General features: G+C 45.2%; 2 protein-coding genes across 6 annotated transcripts in view; one reads left to right on the top strand and one right to left on the bottom strand.

The window, feature by feature from the left end:
* The window catches only part of PLA2G7 (phospholipase A2 group VII), a 35,665-nt gene extending 33,924 nt beyond the window's left edge, over positions 1 to 1,741 (bottom strand). For both annotated transcript variants that reach the window (XM_050950888.1, XM_050950890.1), the window contains exon 1: positions 1,544 to 1,741. The gene's annotated coding sequence lies outside the window, so the exon portion shown is untranslated. The remainder of the gene's footprint in view (positions 1 to 1,543) is intronic.
* Positions 1,742 to 9,397: 7,656 nt separating this feature from the next.
* ANKRD66 (ankyrin repeat domain 66) lies at positions 9,398 to 22,885 on the top strand. 4 transcript variants are annotated; one of them, XM_050951046.1, is made up of 4 exons: positions 9,398 to 9,547; positions 9,800 to 9,959; positions 14,139 to 14,367; positions 18,622 to 19,915. In XM_050951046.1, the coding sequence occupies exons 2-4, from the start codon at positions 9,821 to 9,823 to the stop codon at positions 18,821 to 18,823; spliced, it is 570 nt and encodes a 189-aa protein (XP_050807003.1). In that variant the 5' UTR covers positions 9,398 to 9,547; positions 9,800 to 9,820; the 3' UTR covers positions 18,824 to 19,915. The 4 variants fall into 4 exon arrangements, with proteins under 4 accessions (XP_050807003.1, XP_050807005.1, XP_050807002.1 ...); XM_050951048.1 differs by having other exon boundaries at positions 9,398 to 9,554; XM_050951044.1 differs by lacking the exon at positions 18,622 to 19,915 and adding an exon at positions 20,953 to 22,885 and having other exon boundaries at positions 9,417 to 9,450.
* Positions 22,886 to 23,475: the final 590 nt, after the last annotated feature.

The following is a 23,475-nucleotide window of genomic DNA, read 5'->3' as shown; positions in this document are numbered from 1 at the left end:
TATAATATAAAATAGTTGTTGACTCTTCTGCTTGTTTAATGACTAACTTTCCAACACAGATGAAGCTAATAGGTCCAAATGATGTGTTGTAAATAACTCTTACAACTTTTATCTACTTTGGGAGCCTTGTAGCCCCTGTTTGGGCACTGAGGCAATAAAGAACAATCATAATAATGCACATTAATGCATCTTCCGCTTACCCTCACCTGGTCCACTGTTTCAATGTTAATAAGACACAACAGAGGGCCAGATTCTGGACTAGTGTAAATCAGCCTAGCTCTACTGAGGATCTGCCACCACAGCCATAAAGCTACATCAACACTCTCCTTCAAATTGCTCCTTAAAACTCTCTTTTGCCGTGATGTCTATTTAAATCTGACAGTGGCTAGGCAGCTGACCTGCTGTCACCACCGCCTATCATGCTGACCAATACTGTCTCATTGTTTCCTTGTGTTCCCCACCCCATCAATTTACATCCTTCCACTAAAAGAATGAGGAGTCCTGGTGGCACCTTAGAGACTAACATTTATTTGGGCATAAACTTTCATGGACTAAAACCCACTTCATCGGAGGCACGCAGTGGAAAATACCGTAGGAAGATATATATACGCAGCGAATATGAAAAAATGGGTGTTGCCCTACACACTATAACGAGACTAATCGATTCTAACTGATCCTTCTGCTGTCTCGTCTGGCACTTAGAACAAAAAGACAAGCTTCCAATCTGTGTTTGTACAGATCCGTGAGTGACTACAAATAATACAAATAATACCATAACTGCTGTAAATCCAGCTGACACCATAGTCGCTGTTTCTACCTCAGTAACTGCATGTAAACTACTCACATGCCGATGCCGTGTAGGGTGCAGTACAAAGTTTTGGTGACAATGTAAAGTCCCCTGGATTCCCAGGCTCACTCCCTCTTTGTACACCCCAGAACAAAGTAGTTTCCCCTGGCTCTGGGATGCCTTCATCCACTCTTCCTCCAACTCTCTCCGTATATACATCAGATACAAGCCATGCCACTTATTCGCCCTCCCAGTCCAACAGGAAGGACTCCCCCGTCCCCCAGCAGGTATGGCACAAAAAATTGGGGTAGCTGAGGGGGAGACGGTGGCGCACTGAACCCAGAAGCCCCAGTGAATCAGGCTGCAAAACATTTTTGATTTGTGTCTGCTGGACAGGACTAGCCCCGTGGGATGTAGCAAGATGCTAGTCTGTGTGGCGGGGGTGAAATGCCAGTCTGGGGGGCATCGGGAGGGGGTGGGGAGCTGGGGGACATGCCGCTCTGGGTGGCAGGAGGAGGCAAGATGATAGTCTGAGTGGAGGGGGCTGGCACAAGACAGTCTCTGGGCAGAGGGGGAGATGCCAGTCCAGGGGTGGGGATGTGGGGCAGGTGCTAGCCTGGGGCAGGCTGGACTGAGAAAGAGGAGCGAGGGCAGCTAGAAACACCGGGCTTTGAACAGAGCCCTTTACAGATCCCCTCTGGCAGCCTCCTCCCTCCCGGGCTCTTTTCTTTGTCTTCCTTCTCCCACGCCCCTTACCTCCTGCGCGGGGTCCCCGGGAGCGGCCTCCCGGCTCTCCTGTCTCCGGGGGCGCTGCTTGCCGCTGTCCTGGAGCAGCCTGGCTCCCCGAGCCCGCCAACGCACTCGCCGGCTGCTGCTCCGGGGCTGTTTCTCTTTCTGTCGGGCTCTGCCTGGCTCGCCACAGGAGGGAGGGACTTGCAAGGCTCCTTGCAGAGCGGCAGCGTCCCCCCCGGGCCTGGAACGCCAGTGACGGGCCTCGCCGTTAGGACGCTGTGTGTTTACAGGAGGTTGTGTAACAGCGCACACCGCGGGGGCTGGAACTCGCTCACAGCCAGCCAGGCTGGGGCTCATTTCTGTGCCACTTCTTCAGCCCCCTGGCTGTTTTACAGACTGTCGCAAGGGATCCAGTGCTGCCACCAGCCCCAATTGCACCAGGGCAGCTGAGCATAGGTGCTGGAGCTCGGGATCTGGGGGTGCTGCCACACCCCCTGGCTTGAAGTGGTTTCCATCCTATGCAGCAGTGGTTGTCACACCTTTTTTTTTTCCCACGGACCACTTGAAAATTGCTGAGGGTCTTGGTGGATCACTTAATGATCTTTCCAAATGTTGTTTGTACCGTTAGCTAACTGTTGTAAAGTGCTTGGGATAAAAGCACTACATAAAAACAACAATAATTTTTAATTTTTTTTGTTCTACAGATAAAAGCACACAACTCATATTTTAAAATCAGTAGTCTTACTTCTCTTACGCGATGGATGTCCCCTCTCTCCCCCACCACAGCAGCCAGCCCACAGAGCTGGGGCTGGGAAGGAGAGGAGGTCTCTCCCGCACCACAGCAGCCACAGACCTGGGGCTGGGAAGGAGACGGAGTCTCTCCCCCACCACAGCAGCCACAGAGATGAGGCTGGGAAGGAGACAGGGCTCTCCCCCACCACAGCAGCCACAGAGATGAGGCTGGGAAGGAAAGGGGGCTCTCCCCCACCACAGCAGCCACAGAGATGAGGCTGGGAAGGAGGGCTGTCTCACCCCTGCAGCCACAGCCCTGGAGCTGGGGAAAGTGGCTTCTTTGGCCACTGCTGCCCTGCACATCCCAAATTCCTTCCACCCCGTCTTCTCTCCCCACTACCCCCTCCCACCTACCCCCCCCCAATTCTCCCCAAGGCCACCACCTCACCTTACATATGCATCTTCTCCAGAGTCCAGACACCTAATTAGTGGAGCCACACCTGAGCAGCGCCACTAATTAGGTGGGTGGCCCTTCATTCTCTCGTGTGCAGCTGTCCGGGTGTGCGCCTTAGAGGGAACTATCCGTGGACCACCTGAATGGCGCTCACAGACCACTGGTGGTCCACGTACCAAAGTTTGAGAACTTTTGATATACAGGGTTTACAGTTCGGTGCAAAGGCTCTCAGTCCCCTCTGCCCCCTCAATTGTTCCAGCATCCCTGTGTTGTACCGCACATGAGTAGGATCTAGCTCTGACACTGAAAGCTCCTTGTAACAGTGACTTTGAGCCAAGTTCTGTTCTCCGCTGCAGAGATGCTGAAACAATTTCTATCATGGGGGTGCTGAGAGCCATTGAATCAAACCGTAAACCCTGCATATGAGGGAAACCACTTCAAGCCAGGGAGTGTGGCATGTGAGAAGGGGAGAGTGAGAGCTCTGCGGAGTGAACTTCACAGATCTCTGAGACTGCTTCCCTCCAGGGTAGGAGAGAATGTGGTTGCTCAGTGCATGTGTGAATATCACTAGGTGAGAACTGGCTGAAATCTGAATGACATTTTTGGTTGAAAATGGGAATGAAGTTTGCGAACATTTTCAGGATTCCCCCTCTGCCCCTGTGTTTTGACCAGCTGTAGTGCTAAATGAAGGTTGGATCCAACAGAGCATATCTTGTCGGTAAAAGGTCAGCCCTAGAGAGGTGTGTTTATTCAAGAAACAGGTTCAGCAAGGACAATAGCAGGGTTGGAGAGGTGGAGGAGGGGAATACAATACATGTGACATCAGTGCTGCCGAAACCCTGAAACCAATGACACTTTTGTGACTTCCTATGGCAACAACATATGACTTTTTTTAGATGCTCCCATTGTCTGTGTTGTGCTTAATAAACACTTAGATCTTATCTAGCACTTTTCATCAGTAGTTCTCAAAGTGTTTTACAAAAGCAGTCAGTATCATTATCCCCATTTTATATATGGGGAAACTCATATGAAGGAACTATATGGACATAGTGGAGTCCAAATAACTGTGTTGATTCACTTTCTACAATATGTGCAGCCTAGCTACATAAATACATACTACTCTGACAAGGTTGAGTTCTGGTGGCTTCTGAAATACAGAAGACAGCAAGGGCCATTAGAAAAGTGGTTCCCAATCTTTCTGAGCTCAGGACCCATTTGTACACCTTGATGGCATGTCGTGACCCAGAGACCCTCCAAGATGCCCCCAGACCTCTTTTTCCCCTGCAACTTCCCCACCTCCAGGGCTGGAAGCTAAGATTCCAGATGATCTGGCCAGATGTGAACAGCTGGGTAACTCTCCACTGGCAGTTGGGCTGATCTGAGAACACCCTTTCAAAATACAAAGCTCCCCATATGGCCCATGGGGAATGGGGCGGCTCCAGGCCCCAGCACGCCAAGTGCATGCTTGGGGCGGCATGCCACGGAGGGTGTTCTGCCAGTCACCAGGGAGGCAGCAGGCAGGCAGCTTTCAGCGGCATGCCTGCGGAGGGTCCGCTGGTCCCGCGGCTTCGGTAGAGCAGCAGACCCTCCGCAGGCACACCTGCGGGAGGTCCACCAGAGCCGTGGGACCAGTGGACCCTCCGCAAGTGTGCCGCCGTGCTTGGGGTGGTGAAATATCTAGAGCCACCCCTGCATGGGGAGGTCACAAGGCAAGGATGAGGTGGGGATTTGGGGCCTAATCTTATTGACTTTGATTTTACCCTGTCATCTTTTCTCTGTCCCTTTCAGTTGGTGTAAAGCTCGGCTGAGCTGTGAAAGTCTGTTCATATCAGGGATTGTTATCAGAAAGGCCATTTGCCTATAAAAGATATTACCTCATCCACCTCATCTCTCTAATTAGCACGGCCAATGGGGGATGGGAGGAGGGGCAAGAGAGCCATTTGTCCTGGGCCTCAGACTCAAAGTGGGCCTCAGATTTAGACACTTGTTAATTTTTTGGCATTTGATAAGTTTCACAACTTGATTTTATGCACATCCATATAGGAACAAAATGTGACACACTCTCTCAGCTTTGAGCTGCAAATTTAAGCAAATAAGAAATGTGATTTGGTAAAAGACATAATTTTTTTATCAGGGGGTAGCCGTGTTAGTCTGGATCTGTTAGTCTTTATGGTGCCACAGGACTCTTTATAATTTTTTTTGTTAACTGATATAGATTTTGCCATATTAAAGAGTGAAAAATGTTCATAAATATTAATAAAAAATATATCAGTTCTGATGGCACAAGATCAGACTGTCATGAACGTGTCCTCTCAGATCAGCTGATTATATAAACAAACCACTACTAGTGGCTGGTGCTGGATCAATTGCATGTTGAAATGTAGATAATTGTTACATTTTAGTGTCTTTATAGTTTTATGTCTAGGTGACTAAGAAATTATTTATGTGTAAGAATTCCTCATTATTATCGTCATATGGTAGCTAAAAGAGGTGACTGGTTGATTGGTTGAGTCCTAGCTTGGTCATCATTATAGGCTTTTGTAGTCTATAGGCCCAGATTCAAGGTGAAAATTTGTGAGGACAATCTTGTACAATGAGTTTCATGAGGACACGCGTTTGAAATTTTTGGACAATATCCCTCGGTCTGTGTCCATGTCTGTGTTTACTATATATATTTATATGTCATCCCTTTGTCTTCAGCTCAACCTGTTAAATGATACCTTGCGTGCTTGAGTTTTGATTCAGTGATAAGGTTAATAATCTGTCTGACTGTTTCATTTTGTGTTCTTAATTACTATTTCTTTGTTTTAAATCTTTTCAGCATTTGTGTACATGTTTACAATTGATGATTTCAAGTGTAGATAAGCTACTTATTTACAGCAGAATATTTCGAGTGTAGATAGGCTACATATTGACCAGATAGATCACTATGAAGAGGAGATTTGAAGGTGGTACAAGCAAGAGACGGCGAAAACAACTGAGTGAAGCTAAGAGCTCAAAGCCAATAACTTCATTTCTGAAACCACTGGAAAACACACCTTACCCAATAAACAATGCTACAGATAATGAAAACTCCGCAACTGCAACAGGTGATATTTCAATGCCAATACCTGAACATGAGGACAGTAGTCAAGAAGGAGATGTGCCAACAGTAACAGATGCAGCAGAAGATCCTGTGTGCAATCAAGAAACTCAACAGCAACAGGAAGATGAAGATCTTACGCAGCAAGAGCAATTTGTGAGTATTACAGGTTTGACTGTGACTGACATTGGCATTATTGACAAGAGTAATGATGTCCAAATGCAGTCTTTTCTTCAAATTAGTTGTTTTGAAATTCCAAGTAACATTCCACGAGATGCTGATAATCATGCTTTCCCTACTCGTCTGCTGACAAAACTCTTCCAAATGGTGAGACCTGCACTAGAAACTGGTTATGCTGGAGTACGGAAATACAATCTCTGTACCATGCACCCTGCTTCATTTTGAACAAAAGTGTTGCAAATGCATCAGTTCTCTCTGATCAATCAGGATGAAGCATCAACAGAGGTTGGAGGAAGTTGAAAGACTCAGTACCATCACATGAGAGTTCAACGTCACACAAAGAAAACTATTGGCTTGGAAATCAGCCAGTAGGACAGTGTCAGATGAAAGTTCAGTTGAGAATTTACTCTTGACTGAACTCTCTACAGAAACTAATAACTGGAAAAAAAACTACTTGAGCTCATCCTGAATGTCGTCCTTTTTCTTTCTGAGCAGGGATTGGCTTTCTTTGGTTCCAGTCAACTTATTTGTGATCGTGCAAATGGAAACTTTCTAGGCATAGTTGATCTCCTCGGCAAATATGACTCACTTTTATCAGAGCATGTTAAACGTGTTCAAGAATCACAAGAGAGTCAAAAGTGCATGCAAGTCCATTATCTCTCCACATGCGTACAAAATAAGTTTATTGAGCTATGTGTGTGACATTTGTACAAAAAATAATTTTTGATGAGATTTGAGATGCCAAGTATTTTTCAATCATTGTTGATGCCACTCCAGATTGTTCTTACAAGGAACAGACTACAATGGTTATTCGATATGTTAAGATTGTAGACAGCTCAAAATTTTCAACTGAAGAAAGGTTTATTTTGTTTGATAATTTCACGAGAAAAGCTGGAAAAGAAATTGCTGCCTGAGTACCTGCAATTCTAGAAGGTTTTAAGTTAGATTTTCAAGTTTACATGGGTCAAGCCTGTGACGATGGATCTAATATGGCTGGGAGGTACAAAGGTGTACAAGCAGTTCTGCTTGAGCATAATTCAAACTGTATTTTCTCCAGCTGTGGAAACCACACACTAAATCTTGTAGGTGTTAACTGTGCTGAATCATGCAAGGAGGCAATGACTTACTTTGGAACTGTTCAGCAAATGTACAATCTCATCAGTAGTAGTCCACAAAGGCGGGAAATCTGAAGCAATATCTCCCTGTCCAAAACTAGGTGGACTGATTTGAATTCAGTGAGAAAGGCTTTAAATGAGCTTGAATCTCTCAATCTCACTGCACAGGCTCGAACTGAACTTCAGTCTATTCAGAAGCACGTGTACAAATTTGAATCCATCCTGATGTCATCTTTGTGGATGAAGCTACTTATGATGGTCCACCAAACTAATCTGGTAATTGAAGCATGCAATGTTGAGAGAGATAACACTGAAATTCTTATCAATGACATTCAACAGATTTGTGAACAATGGGATGTGATCCTGAGTCCAAATTAGAAGCACAGAATATTGACATTTCATCTGAGTTCTCCACCAATAGCAACTTACCTACTAAATCCGATGATGAGCAGCATTATAGGGTCAATGTCTTCCTTGTCATCATTGACTCTTTCAATCAGGTCTTACATGTCAATATGAGTCACTGCGACTAATTTGTACCCTTTTTGGGTTTCTTTGGCAGTTCAACAAACTGAGTAATGAAGATCTACTTTCTGCAGCTGAACAATTTCAGCAACAGTACAACAAAGAAATCTCAAAAGATCTCAGTGATGAGGTCATCTTCCACAAACAAATATATTCCATGAACTTTAAATTGGATTGCAAGCCAAAGGAATTGCTTCAAGAAATACTTGAACTTGGACTTTCTGGGGTGTTTCCTAATATCACAATTGCACTGAATATTTTTGTCAGTTTGCCTGCTTGAGGTGGCTTGAGGTGAACGCACCTTCAATGTGTTGAAGCAGGTAAAGAACTATCACTATTCAGCTATGGGACAAGAGCATATGAATGGGCTCCCCATGCTTAATATCAACTGTGACACTGCACGAAAGCTACATTTTTCCTCAATAATGAGTGCATTTGCATAGAAAAAGGCCAGAAAAGCATTTGCTAAATAAAAAAAAGTTCAAATTATGTCTCACTCTTTTTTTGGTGCCTTATTTTGTTTTTATGTGTCATCATTTTTTATTTTTATGATGACTAGGGGCCTCCAAAGCTGGAAGTATTCTGGGTCTCTCAGGACTTCTGAAAGGTCCTGCTGGTTAGCCCCTTCTGTCGATTCCCTGACCTTGGAACCAGTCCTTCTACGGCTGTGGAGGAGTGTGTGTGCTTCCTCCCAGCAGCGGGGTAGTCCATGCACAACGGTACTGAGTGAATTGGACATTTTGGCCAACAATTCTTTCCTGAGCTGATGTTAGAAATCCCCTGACAATTCATCTTCCAATTTTCAACTTACATTCCCCTGTTACCTCATGCCCCAACTGCCTTGGACTGTCTCATACTGTCTGGTTTCCTCCCCACTAGCTTTGCTCTGTGAAGTGTGTGTGTGGAGGAGATGGGTCCTGGGAGGGAGATGGGTCTGCTCCGCCCGGCTGTCTGTGGCGACACGGCTGCCCGTGGGGATTCCCGGTCCCCTCCCCTTTCCCCGCCCGGGGTTACGTCAGTGCCTGGGGGAGGGCGGGGTTGATACACATTGTATCTGAGCTGTCCAGCCTGTGTTCTTTCTGTGCCTGCCTGGACTAGCTTCCTCACTCAACTCAACTGGCTCTTCTCCCTCTTGAGGCTTTGTGCCAGGAGGAGTGAACGGCACCCTTTGCATTAAAGGAGACGATCCCTTTACCTCTTCTGCTTGTGCTATGCTTGTAGACCCTGTGCATCTATTATAGTAAAACCTGCATCAATCTCCAAAGCCTGGCTCCTAGCTCCCTGTTTGGTAAGAGACGAGTACTGCGTGCTGCACTTGGAAGAAGGGAGAGATTTCCTTAGCAATGATCCTTCCAGCTGAGTACATCACTGGAGGAAATACCCAGTGTTCCTAGAAGAGCTAGTTTTGTTTTCTGGAGAGGCTCATAATTTGTCAGCAAAGCAGCCACTTAAGTGATCTCTTAACACAGTGAGAGACCCAAAGTGAGATAACACACATTGCACGGGCCTCACACCCAGTGGGATTCATAGGATAGCGCCTGTGCTGTGGGATAGCCTCAAGGCTCCTGCACAAATGCAGAGCATGCCCCTGGGGGAGAACAGCATTATATTTTTTTATAAGCAGTATGGCGTGTCAAGAAATGCCCCAAAAAACATGGGAAATATCTGAGCAGTAACGTCTTTTCTTTTAAAAAAAAACCCAAAACCAAAACTGTTTAATAAGCCTGCAGCTTTAACAAGGGAGGAGCCAGTTTCCATGGTAAATAAGTAACAACAGACTTGGAGGCCAATGTGTGTCGTGAGCTGGCAGATCTTCAGCGACATCTTTGAGAAATACACTATGGTTTTATCTGTGGTTTTCTTTATTTACTGAGTTGCACTTTGTAACAGATTTCCCTGAACTCAGAGACTAAATATCTAGCAAACATCACCAGCAGACTGTAATCAGTAATTGGTTTAAGTTCAATTAACTGTGGATGTTAATTTTCTTCCTTTCTTTTTGTCTCTCTGCCTTTCTTGTTTTGGCCTTTGATAAAATCTTGCTACAGATGGTTAATGTCTGAATGTTCAGTGTGGACACTGCCTAATCCTTTCAAATTGTCTCTTGGGCGGAGGCTTTCTGAGCCCCAGTTACTGAAAACTGCTATATAAAGCATGTGCATGAAGTTGTTGTTTTGTTGTTCTTGTACCAGGGGTTGTTAGAACGGTGCAACATGACAGAGCTTCATGAAGCTGTAGCTCTGGGCGATTACGATTTAGTGAATGAGCTTCTGAAAAAAGGGCTTTGTGATGTGAATTACAAAGATACGGACTGGAATGACAGGACACCACTACACTGGGCAGCTGCTAAAGGTAAGAGAGCCCTGTACTCAGTAGCCCATGTAGATCCTGACATTGAAGTTATAGAAGATAGTGCTGCTTTTTATTATACTACACTATGCAGCATAGGTGCTGGAACTAGGGATGCTGGGGGTGCTGTCGCACCCCCTGGCTTGAAGTAGTTTCCATCATATACAGGGTTTACAGTTTGGTTCAATGGCTCTCAGCACCCCCACTACACAAATTGTTCTAGCACCACAGCTGTGCAGGCTATTAATGGGGTTATGCAGCGTACCGATATTTACACTGAGAGGTTCTGAGTCTTCTGTCCTTGCCCAAACAGACAAAATATTGAATTGAAAGGGAATTTTGCCTGTAAAAGAACATGTGGGATTGGACCCCAGGTGATCATTTCTTGTCTATATAAAGTTTGATTATTTTAAAGGGCTAATGTGTAATTTTTACACACTGTGTGCATATAAGGGCCCTGTTTCTTCCCTCACTTTGATTTCACACTGGAATAGCTGCATTGGCTTGAGTGGAGTTATTCCTGATTTACACCTGTGTGAAAGGGGAATCAATGTGTAGGCCTGATTTAAAGCTGTTTGAAATCCAGGAAAAAGGCTTCCCTTGACTTCAGTGGCCCTTGGATCAGTGACCCTTAACCCTTTGCCCTTATAAAATTTAGGAAGCTTAGGGAAGTGCCAACAAAGATTTATGCAAGAGGGATACGATTAAAATTCTATTAATTAGTGTGCACTAAAAATACACTGCACAAAAGCAGTGATGAGTTCAGGTGGCTCGAAGCACCTTCGATCCCCGTTTAGGTGATATGCCTTTGTAAGATATGTAATGAATTTTGTCTCTGTTGTTAACTCCCTCGTTACCTGCCTAAGCGCACGTCCAGACTAACCCGCGGCATCGGTGGGTTAAAATCGATTGCTCGGGGATCGATATATCGCATCTAGTCTGGACGCGATGTATTGATCCCCAAGCGCGTTTACATCGATTCCGGAACTCCATCAACCCGAACGGAGTTCCGGAATCGACACGGAGAGCCGCGGACATCGATGCTGCGCCGTCCAGATGGGTGAGTACCTCGATTTTAGAAATTCGACTTCAGCTACGTTATTCCCGTAGTTGAAGTTACGTATCTAAAATCGATTTTAATACCTAGTCTGGACGTGGCCTAAGAGCCTTACACATGATGTGCAGAGTGTGCCAGCTGGCAGTGGCATATCAATGACATCTCTAGTTTATGTAAGCGATGCCTACTTAGCGCACGTCCAGACTAACCCGCGGCATCGGCGGGTTAAAATCGATTGCTCGGGGATCGATATATCGTGTCTAGTCTGGACGCGATGTATCGATCCCCGAGCGCGCTTACATCGATTCCGGAACTCCATCAACCCGAACGGAGTTCCGGAATCGACACGGAGAGCCGCGGACATCGATGCCGCGCCGTCCAGACGGGTGAGTACCTCGATTTTAGAAATTCGACTTCAGCTACGTTATTCCCGTAGCTGAAGTTGCGTATCTAAAATCGATTTTAATACCTAGTCTGGACGTGGCCTTAGTGTGCCCCTCTGTTCCCCTCTAGTGGTGGCTAGATCAGTTAGATGAGCCTGCTACGTCCTTGACTCAGAGAGCTGGATCTTTTCGTTCAGGCAGTTGAGCCATATGTATTAAGATCCAGAGGTCTGATCCCTGCTGCTGATAACCCAACCTGGAGCATCAGCGTTACACTTACAGTCTAAGGGCCTGATCCTGAAAGTTGCTGAGCACCTCCTGCAGTTACCTAGTGCCCTCAACTCCCATTAGCTTCAGCAGGGATTAAGGGCACCCAGGACCTTGCTGGAGGTGCTCAGCACACTGCAGGATTGGGACCTATGTTAGAATATGTGATGATATGAAACCCTGGGATTGGAGGTAGCTGAGAAGGACAAGTGATAAAAGGTTAAATGAAATATAGGAGTTTGGAAGAGTGGGAAACAAAGTGATATCTCACTGTGGCAGGTTAATGGTAGTTGGATATAAAAGGTTAAGTTATTGATATTGGACCTGTTCTCAGCTAACGTAAACTGGCATAGCTCCATTGACTTCAAAAGAGGTTCCGGTCCATTGTGTATTGTATTGTGTCACAATAGTATACAAAATGCTAACCCCCTGCAACCAGCACTCACAATCTAAACACCCTACATCCAGCTCTTCAAAGCGTTAAACATCAATATAAAATTTTCCTCGGTATTTTTCCTTGACCTGGATGAACAGTTTCACACGCTGTGCAGCCCAGGGCTGTGCTTTGTATTCATGTCCGAACTCAGCCGGGTTTTCTCCCTCAGCATTTCAGGGAAAGAAATCATGTGTAAGCATGGATGGACTACAAAGCTGAGAACAAGCTGGAAGGACAGGTTTTTGCACAGAAAAATCTATGTCTTCCCGACTCCCACCCAAGCCTCCCTCCCTCCCCAAACTAAAAAAAATCTGTGAGTCAGATCCTGAGGTCTTTACTCTGTTCTTACTCAGCCTTCAGCCTGGCAAAACTCCCTTTGGAATCAATGGAGTAATGAGTCAGGACCTAAGTATTTATTTCTATGCTAGAGCCATATTTGGTAGGCTTCGCTTCTATCTGCACTGCTTTCTCGTCAGCCACTAGGGCACTCTAGGAATTGAGTGAAACTCTCTGCAGTTTCTTTCTTTCCACGATCACTGCTGGACAGGATATTGCCCAGAGATGTAGTGTTTCTGTTATTGACTAATGTCACCTGGGATGGATGAAGGCTCGGTGAAATATAAAGAGTTAATTACTACAATACAGTGGTCTGTGTTAAATATTCTGCAGATGAGCAGGGTCCCGACCGGGAGGCAAGTTAACGTGGCACAGAGATGGTATATAAGGGCTATTGTGGGTGAATTTTGAACTCGGTGTTTTATTTAACTGTGCTACAGTGTTTGTTGTACTGGGCTGCTCAGAAATGTGCGTGTATTTCCGGGTAAGGCCATAGAACAAGGTAAGTCTCAAAGGTGTTTGTTTACACAGCAGAAATAAAAATGCATCAGCGAATCTCAGAGCTGAGATCAACTGACTCGGGCTCCCGGGGCTTGTGCTGTGGGGTTAGACAGAGCAGTGCAGTTGGCTGGGCTTCGGCTGGAGCAGGACACCAAGACCGTCCCTCCTCTCTGGGTTCCAGAACCCAGGCTCCAGCCTGATTCTGAATGTCTGCACAGCTATTTTTAGCCTCACAGCTGACCCACGTCAGCCATGACTGTGCCATGGGTCATTTATCCCTGTGTAGAGATACCCTGAGACTCTTTGCTGAGTAGATGTACCCTGATTGGCTTATTCATCTCCCAGGCAGGGCCGGCTCCAGGCACCAGTGAACGAAGCAGGTGGTTGGGGCGGCCAATGGGAAGGGGTGGCACCTCTGGGTCTTTGGTGGCGGGTCCCTCGGTCTCTCTCGGACCAAAGGACCCACTGACAAATTGCTGCCGAAAAATGAAGTGGCAGCAGGGTTTTTTCCCCCTTCACCACTTGGGGCGGCAAAAAAGCCTGAGTCGACCCTGCTCTCATGAGGTCTGGACAAAGAGACTGGGGATCTGGTTATTTTTAAAAAGGTATTACAAATATAGATTTTAATTTTGCTTGCATGAGTCCCTAGTGATTTAAAAAAAATACCCATGCCCTAAAAAGAAAATCACAAGAGTCAGATTTGCAAGTACTGGAAACGCAGCAACGACCAATCCACAGCCATAAACCATGGCCACCCCAGCTGAAGCTCATACATGCATTCAGAGTGGGTGCCGTCCAACTGCTGAGATTTGAATTCCTGTAGCCCAGATGCTCGAGGACAAGCTCTGCCTAACTAGAGGGAGTATGTAATATACCGTGTACCACATGTGTGGATATGAACCTCAGTACCATTGTCTGGATGGAAGGTCAGACCCAATCAGCTGATTGTGGCTATTTTCTGTCTACAGAGGTTATAAGACCTAACACTAGTTCAGCTAGCAGAGCATCAGCACAAGTGGTAGAGGTTTGTGCATGTTGGAACCAGAGTTCCTAAGTACGCGCCATTTAGCTGGTGACATCACTGCCGTGCTTGTTGTCCGTGGACTCAGATTCTTTACAGTACCATATAGTTTATAGAACATCTTGATTATTGCACCTTTGAACCATTTTTTTTCTCCCTGTGTTTTCTGCATACCTACAAGGGCAATCGGAGATGGTAAAGCTACTTGTGCAGCATGGCGCTCGCCTTTGCTTGAGAACTGACGTGGGTTGGACTCCAGCTCATTTTGCTGCTGAATCAGGAAGACTAGGTGTGCTAAGGACTCTTCATTTTTTGCATGCCACCATCGATGCAGCAGATCTCTATGGGGACACTCCGAGAAGGATTGCAGAAATCTACGGCCACAAAGACTGTGCGAAGTTCTTAGAAATGTAAGTAGTGACAGAATTCTGCAAACAGCCGCAGTAAATGAAGTGGAAGCCAGTGAGGGCCAGCGCAATGGCCTATGCACGACTCGCATTTCAAGCTAAAACCTGTGCAAGCCCTAGGGTTTAAGTGGCATATAAATGTGCTTAGGCCTTCTGCTGGGCTTCTGCACAGGGGTGAGCAAATGGGAAGACCTTTGTTGATTTCAGTGAATCCACTGAGCCAATTATCTTAAGTGACTTGCTGCCACTGAACAGCACGTCATCATTTTCCATCTTTTCAAAGTATTCTGGCTATAGGTCCAGGGTTCCTAAAGAGTTAAGCACCCAGGAGCTCCCCTTAAGGCACATATATAAGTGGCTTGAATTTTAAATGTTCTATGACTATTTAAGCTCTGAAATGAAGTGGCCAGATTTTCAAGAGAGAATAAACAGGAGCTTCTGGGTACTGAGCCCTTGTGAAAATCTGGCCGCTTCACAGTGGTGCTTACAGGGGAGCTGAGCTCTTCAGAAAACTATGGGTATGTCTCCACTGCAATAAAACACCCATGGCTGGCCTGTCTCAGTGGACGCATGCTTATGGGGCAATTAAATTGAAACGTAGATGTCCAGGCTTGGGCTGGAGCCCACAATCTGGGATCCCAGGAGAGGGAGGATCCCAAAGGCCGGTTTCCTGCCTGAGTCCAAATGTCTGCACTGCAATTTTATAGCCCCGCAGCCTGAGCCTGCATCAGCTGACACAGGCCAGCGGTGGGTGCTTTATTACAGTGTAGACATATCCATAGTTCCCACTTCTAGGCTGATGAACTTCAGCTGTATCCTGGTTCTATGATGGGAGAAATAGAAAAGAGCCTCACCAGCTTTCTTCAACTGGTGCTGTCACTGCTACGCTGTTTTCTTGTGAGTGAATAGTAGGACTGTGAGGCTTTTATATTTATTTTCCAAAACAAACTAGAATACTCTAGGCTGTCCAATTTACACAAACCAGTCCCTGCTTTCTGGGTCTAAACCCAAGAAATCCCAGCTGCCTCGGAAGGTAGAAGGGAGAGTTAACTCGTGCGGAGCTGGCCGGAGAGTGACAATTTAATTCTGTGAAGACTTTTGAGATTTCAAAATTTCGTGTCTTTCCACATTTCCGATGCAAAAGCCTTTTGTGGAGAATGTTCCAACCAGCTCTATTGTCTCATAGCTACCTCAAGCATTTACCATCGCATCCGTAAGGCTTCTCACTAGCAAGTCTTCTAATGCTGAATGGGTTGCTAGGCCCCTTTTTCTTCACTCTTCGCAAACATTCATGCCATTGAGATTATGTTCCCACAGATATTTGGGGGGGATTGGTTGTTCGTCATATGACTACACATAGTCACATGCAAAAACGGGGTATTCATGCATAAAGCGGACTATTATTTTTTAAAAGCCTCAGACATCCATTGAGGAAGCTGAAAGAATTGTGTGACCTGGGTGACCAATTGCACGGCATGAACACTGAATAAATAGAGTGAACAGCAGAACACTGTTCATCCAAGCTAACTGGTTAATGCTTAGAAATAACAGTTACTCTGGTAGCAATCAGGATTGGTTCACAAATAATTTGCAAAAGAAGGGATAAATCAAATACATTCTTTATTTAGGATAAAAAAAAGTTCTACTTCTAATTGCAGGCAAAAAATAATATATTCAAGAAACATGTACACCAGCACCACTGCACTAACCATATGTAACTATGAAATTAGAGCATATATCCTTAATTTTTTCCTGCTTAATATTCAAACAAAAACATACCCATTCAAATTTAGCCAGATCTGTCACGTCAATATGCTATTATGTATGTTTTCACTGTTTCTCACCTTTGGAATACAATTATTTACACTGTTAAAAGCTATCATTTAGAATTACACATGTGATTTCCACACTCAACTGACCCAACAGGCCATTTGTATGTTTGCTATGTTGATCATATGTGTTTGCTTGTGGTGAAAATTAGTGTTGACTTCAATGGAGTTATGCCAATTTACACTAGCTGCTGGAAATGGGCCATGATTCTAATTGGAATCTGAACAAAAAATTTTCTTTGGCTTTACTAGCTTAGTTAGATCTCAAAGATACAATACAACTGTACTTGGAATAGCTGATTTCACCCAAATTGTATCCCAGAATGAGATGAAGAGCCAGTGACACCATTACTAAAGGGAGGATATGTCTCAGACCACTGGTCTGTTCCAATAGTGCAGGTTCCATGTTGTGAAACTGGCTGCCCAACTTTCTGCTCGGATTTTCAGGTACACTAAGGGCCCTGTGACCGGGTGCTAAGCAGAAAACTGCTTAGCCAACCCTCTCTCACTCCAGCTCAAATTAAGAGAGATGAATTGGAGCTAGGGTGACCAGACAGCAAGTGTGAAAAATTGGGACGGGGGTGGGGGGTAATAAGAGCCTAGATAACAAAAAGACCCCAAAATCGGGACTATCCCAATAAAATCAGGACATCTGGTCACCCTAATTGGAGCTGGGTAGACCACCTGCAGAGCCAGCTCCAGGCACCAGCTCAGTAAGCAGGTGCTTGGGGCAGCCAATGGAAAGGGGCGGCACGTCCGGCTCTTCAGTGGCAATTCGGCAGCGAGTCCCTCAGTCCCTCTAGGAGGGAAAGACCAGCCACCGAATTGCCACAGAAGAATGAAGTGGCGGTGGTAGAGCTCCCGCCTAAGTGCTGCCAATCGCGGCGGCTTCTTTTTTTTGCCTCTTGGGGCGGTGAAAACACTGAAGCTGGCCCTGAACACCTGTCCCTGATTGGGGAAGCTTGAACAGCTGCTGCCTCATCAGGCTGGGGCTGGCTAAGAGTCCCAGAGGAAGGAAGCCAGGGGGGAGCTGGAAAGAGGAAAGCTGCAGGAGAGGAAAGGCAGTGAGGGGAAGCAGAGAGAGATAGCTTGCCCCCTCTCTCCTGCCGATGGACTGCAAGAAGGGGACTATTTGTATGGTGGAAAGGTGATGGGAGCACAACCTATAACTAAAAGCATCAGGTGGGCACTGCACCAAAAGGTCTCTGTGTGACTTTCTCAGCCCAGAAGGGGCAGGAGCCAGGAGGGCCCTGCAGGAATGCTGCTACATGCCCTTTCCACCCCAGAGGTGTGTAAAGGGGACTTAGTGTAAATGAAAGCCAGGCACTCCGTATTTCATTCACATTTAATTACTGGAGTAAAAGTTTTAATAAACAACACTATTTTAATAGTCAAAGCACATTAACATGAGTTATGAAGCAAAGTAATATATCATGTAACACCCAGGAGCCTTCAGACAAATAAAACATGTTACAATGTCAAAAACTATTCTGAAACAAACTGTTTTTAAAAATAAAACCCTTTGGGCTCGATCATATGCTGATGATTAAGGACAGACAATGGAGCTGACGAGTGCCAAGGCCTTCTCTGGTGATGTGATATCCCCCCTCTCAAGCTGGAGTATGGGGTGACAATAGCAATTGCAGCTTCAGCTCAGTTTTGTGAGACAGCCAGGCAGCTGACGCAGACCCCAGGCAGTTTTAATGCAGGTCCTGAGAACCTGCATTTCACCGCTGTGAGAGGCAGGCCTAGATTTTTGATTAAATACATATTTTAAAAGAGAAATTTACTTTCCAACTCACAGTGCATCAGTTTGTCCCCTGCTCCCTCTCTTGCTCGCAGGAACTACAGCGTTCTCTCCCTGACTCAGCCCTCTGGCCAGGTCACTAGTGGGGTTTCCCCTTAGGTTCCTGCTCTCCAGCCATCTCAGGCAGTCTTCTGCTTCACTGCCTCACAGTACCACTCCCACAGTGGCTGGCAGGGGAACATGGGCCCACCCTCTACTCCGGATTCCAGCTAGTTCCCTGAACCTTACTGTCTTTCCCTAAACTACTTCCATACTTCCTGGTCTCTCCCACTCCTTTGCATTTGCCAGTCTCCCTCCTCCCTGGGAATAACTCAGCCCAAACACTCCTCCCTTCCCCCAAGGAGTGACTGCATTTTTTCCCCTGCTGCTCCCTCTGCTTCCTGTTTTCTGGTCTTTTGTATCAGCCCCACCTGTCCCTTGCTGGTGAGCTTCTCTCTAGTTAGCTGCCTCCAGCCTAAAGCTCCCCTGTTTGCAGCCTAATTAGCTGTTTGGGCCCTCTTGACCTAGCCCAGCTCTTGCAGGGCCAGTGTGGGGTCCACACCCCATCACAGAAGGACATTATGCTTTTCACTTCTTGAATGGGGGCTCCTGAAACTGGCTTACTTGTTTTGCGTCTGCCAGGTGTGACTCCAGAGAGAGAGAAGAAGAGGAGGGGAGAAATGATGAATGTGGCAAAAGCCACAGAAAATCCAGAGCCATGGGAAAGAAAAACAAATATGTCTCCAAGATCAAGTCTTTCATAGTGTTATTTTCTGAGACTGGGAACAGAATAATAACATTGCATTTTGTAGATGTCACAGAAGAAAGGGATGCTGTTGACTAAGGATAAAAACATAAGCATGAGACGCTACCAGACTCTCAGCTTGGAGATTTGCAGGTTTAGGTGGATGAAGAAAGGGGGCTGAAATCTGCAACTCTGACATGGTAAAAGAGCTATAAACAGGCTGCCCAGAGGATGGGAGAGCTTAGAAATCAGCTGACAGCTGTGAATGCTCGTTATGCATTGGTCCTAGGATAGAAGCTAGCAGAGAATGTCATATAGAAAACCCTTAGCATTGCTGTGCACAAGAAGCAAAACCTGGAGATCCCCAGAATGGTCAAGATCTTATCACCTGAGTTCAGGCCTCTCTTTTTTGACAGCCACAATGAATTTAGCCAAAAGCCAACAAAACTTTGGGAACGTTACAACTCTTGCCTCCCATTGTACACAAGTATTTTCCCAGAGGTCAAAGGTTTTCATGCAGCGCTGTGTTAGAATCTGGGCGACAGATGCGCTGCCCTTCTCTCTATATGTCACGCATGCAAAACATGGCTTAATATGTATACGTAAATGGAATTGTTCCTGCTATACTAGGCATGTAAATGTGAGGTGTATTCTGTTACTGAGGGTCCGTGTCACTCCCAGATATTTGCGTATCACATGGAGAGTCATGTACAGAGTTAAAAACAATGTTTGTGTCAGAGGCCTGGGATATTTTCTGGAACAAAAAAAACACAATTTACATCAGTTTTGTTCTGCAGCAGAAATTCCCCATCTTGGGTTCTTTTACACCAATTTTGCACCAGTGCCAATGGCTAACCAAGGTGCAAGGAAGCTGAGAACCTGGCTCTCCAATATGTTTCCATCTCATTTTCAGAGTGCTTAATGTTGAAGCCACAGTTGCTGTTCTATGAGGCCCCTTCCTGGTCAAGCTGTCTTGTGTCAACCCTGATGGGCCCTCATCCATGATGGTGTCCGGAATCCACAGGATCCCTTGAAATCAACAGGAGTTGCAATAATCAGCAAATGCCAGGAGTTGGCCCTTATTATTCTCAGTTTTTTGTTATGTATCTAGGTTTTGTTGATGGAAAATCATCAATCCTTTTCTTAAAGATGGATTAATGGTTTAACCATCAGGTCTAAACTCTCAGGAACTTAAAGGATACTTCCTGCAGGGTAGAGGTAGCCTTTCAGTAGCCACAGTTATTGTGATCACTAGGAAAATTATCTTGGATACAATAGCCTTACCTCCATTTTGAACATTACAACTATTAGCTGTCATTCTTGAAGAGGTACAGAACTTTTGTTCCAGAAGAACCACTCTCTCTGCCATGTTTGCTATTGGAGTCTGGTTGACATATGCACTACTCTTTGTCTGCATCCCATATACAGAAAACACAGCTTTGAATAGTTAAACAAAATAAAATAAGTGGATATGTTTCTCTTCTTAGTTATTCACCTGATTAATGAGGAATGTACATGGCAAGAGTATCCTCTTCATGAGTATCAGTGTCATTCACGGATATTTGCACTTTCATCCAAAGAGCCATGCACAGAAATAAGATAATTTTTTAAATCGTCTTGTAGAAGGACAGATGTTCATGACAGTGCACTAAAACTAAATGTAGGAAATGCCAGAGATCCTGCTAGCGTACTATGGTAATTTTTCTTTACATTTCTAGTTTAAAATTTGAACTTCTACAACACAGCTTTATTTTTTATAGCATCTTCCATGCAAACTGTATCCCAGAATGCTATTCAGAGTTGCATTAGTGAATAAAGCAGAACAATATATTTCTAAGAAGAAGTGGACTTGAGTTGCCAAGTTCAAATCTGGATTTGGATGTAAAATTAAGTTTAGGGTTGTTATGGTTCCAGGTTTGGTTCAGACCACTTTAGAGACACCACCATCTGCAAAGTGTGGATTGGGCCTGAAACTTCTTCAGATTTTCCTGCTGTTCTGATCTGGTGTTTTGGTTCTGAACCATCTCTAGTTCTAAATAATAAGCGATAGCAGAAAGAGGGGAAATGAAGAGACTTAGGCTGGTTATTTTTAACTGAATTTTTGTGTGTGACTGGTTTGCAATGTTTTAGTGTGTTTCATTAAATGGAAAGTCCACAGCAGTCCTACAAATGTAGTCTGACTGCGCAGTGTGCAGTGGTTATGGCGATGTTTTTTCTTTCTTCTGTAGAGCTGAGGTGGAGTGCAGGGACTACTGTTTGGAGGCAGGATTGAAAGGAATTCAACTGGACCAGACAGATGAAGACTGGGAACTCAAGAAAGAGCTTGAGAAAAATACACCCTGTGCTCAAGCGAAATATACATGCTCTACTCAAAAGAAAAACAGAGGAAAGAATGTGAAACAATAGCATCTTCAGATTCCTTTAAACTAGGGAGTGTTATAGAGAGCTAGTCAAAGACACTAACAGACCCTAGATACATCTGGAGTATGAAACATATACTAAGTGTTTGTCTACATGGTGCTTTAGTCCACGTCAGAGGGGTAAATTGTAGTCTGCACTAGCATGCTGCTTGCTAACTGGCTTGTGTGCGTCCTGTTGGCATGCACCGAAAGTTCTCTGGTGTGCATTACCATAGCCCTGTTTCAGATAGGCCTATGTTAACGTGAGAACTTTTAGTTTGCGCCACGAGGGTCCACGTAGGTCAGTTAGTGCATGACACACTAGTGGGGACTAAAATAGACACCCCTCTGGTGTGAATTAAAGAATTGTTTAGAGGAAACCTAAGAGAAAAAGCATATGGTCTGTGCGGTGGGTTGTACATATGGCAATTAATGGGAAGTGGCTAGAAGTTGTGGATCTATCTATCGTGACAAAGTCAATCCTGACAGACAGAGTGGTGGGGAGCAGATATATCAGCCCTTGGATGGTGAAGGTCCTGTTCCCTATGAGCTGAAAAAAGGTTATCTCAGGTTAAGGCCAGTTAAAGGCTGTCAGTGACCTTACGACCCCTTCTCGGGAGAGTGAGGAGGGGAGAGATGAGAGACAGGCTGCAATGGGGTAGTGGCACCACCAAAAAGGAAAGGCTTGGTGGAAGGCTGTCTCTCCTCCCAATAGGGAAAGGAACTGAGTTAGCAGCTGCCTGGGGGAAGGACTGGCAAGGAGGAGCCAGCATAGCAGGGTAACACCAGGGAGAGGGGACAGGGACATGTATTCCTGTTTCCGTTGTGAGTTTGGAGATTTTTTTTTTGTTTTTGCTTAAGAGAACTTCTTGGGCCTACCCTGAGGCCTACCATGTAAATAAGGAAAAATAAAACCAGAGTGAAGAGAAAAACCCTCCAGAGTCAGACTGATTTACTCCAGGCCCTGCCACTGAGGCTGATGAGGTGAAGGAAGTACCCTGCAATACTAGATCTAATCTAATGATCTATCTAATCTATTTAATGATCTATCCTGTCTATCTAGGCAAGAGGTTCCAAAATCTGGAGATTTCATGCAAATATCTTAATACTATAATTCAGTGAATATGCATGATCACATTGACATAAATGACAGGAATGTGCCTCTCCTCTCTACGCTCTGCCTGGGTGTGTGTGACGGGGAGTGGGGGGAGAACCAGATAGAGACTCCAAATGGTAGAAGCAGAAGCAGCCTTGGCAGAAGGGACAGCCGGCACCATGCCATCCCTAAGTGTGCCCCTAAACCCAGAACTGTGTAGGGAGGATCCTGACCTTGAAGCATGAGGACCCAGGTGGTACCTGATTCTGAGTAGGAGGCTAATTCTCCATCCTGCCCTGGAGTTAGTCATGAGCGGCTACCACTCTGGGTAAGTTTATTTCATCAAGCTGGGTTTGTGTTCAATCTCATGTGTGGCTCTGGTCAAAGAAGTAACGATGTTAGGACACAGATGGAATGGAAGAGTGATTATTACAGAGAATAGTCTAGTGGCTTCAGGTAAATCAATGGTGTGGCCTCATCTGAAATACTGTGTGCAGTACTGATCTCCCCATCTGAAATAAGATATTGCAGAACTGATGGGGGTTTAGACATGATCAACAGGGATGATGGAGGGATTGGAAAATCTCTAACATGAAAGAGATTGTAAAGATTGGGATTGTTTACTGTAGAAAAGAGAGGAATAAGGTTGGGGGGACATGTCATAAACAGATAGCTAAGGGTTAATGTCTCTTTCACCTGAAGCACCTGACCAGAGGACCAATCAGGAAACCGGATTTTTTCAACTTTGGGTGGAGGGAATTGTGTCTCTGTGTCTTTGTTTTCCGTCTGCCTGCCTTCTCTGAGCTTTGGAGAAGTAGCTCTACTTTCTAGTCTTCTGTTTCTAAGTGTAAGGACAAAGAGATCAGATAGTAAGTTCTATGGTTTTCTTTTCTTTGGTATTTGCATGAATATAAGTGCTGAAGTGCTTTAATTTGTATTCTTTTGGAATAAGGCTGTTTATTCAATATTCTTTTAAGCAATTGACCCTGTGTTGTATCATCTAATACAGAGAGAACATTTGTACTTATTTTTCTTTCTTTTTATATAAAGCTTTCTTTTAAGACCTGTTGGAGTTTTTCTTTACTGCAGGGAAATTGAGTCTGTACTCACCAGGGAATTGGTGGGAGGAAGAAATCAGGGGAGATCTGTGTGTGTTGAAGTGGCTAGCCTGATTTTGCATTCCCTCTGGGTGAAGAGGAAAGTACTTTTTGTTTCCAGGATTGGGAACAGAGAGGGAGATTCACTCTGTTTGGATT

The sequence above is a fragment of the Gopherus flavomarginatus genome, chromosome 4 (genome assembly GCF_025201925.1).
Source record: "Gopherus flavomarginatus isolate rGopFla2 chromosome 4, rGopFla2.mat.asm, whole genome shotgun sequence".
Lineage (NCBI taxonomy): Eukaryota > Metazoa > Chordata > Testudines > Testudinidae > Gopherus > Gopherus flavomarginatus.
The sequence above is the reverse complement of the archived record's forward strand: the minus strand, read 5'-3'. Positions and strand labels throughout refer to the sequence as shown.

Excerpts from the sequence above, each read along its gene's own strand:
- ANKRD66 (XM_050951044.1), top strand. Across the intron at positions 9,960-14,138 it reads ACACTGGGCAGCTGCTAAAG|GGCAATCGGAGATGGTAAAG; the intron begins GTAAGAGAGCCC and ends CATACCTACAAG. Across the intron at positions 14,368-20,952 it reads TGTGCGAAGTTCTTAGAAAT|AGCTGAGGTGGAGTGCAGGG; the intron begins GTAAGTAGTGAC and ends TTTCTTCTGTAG.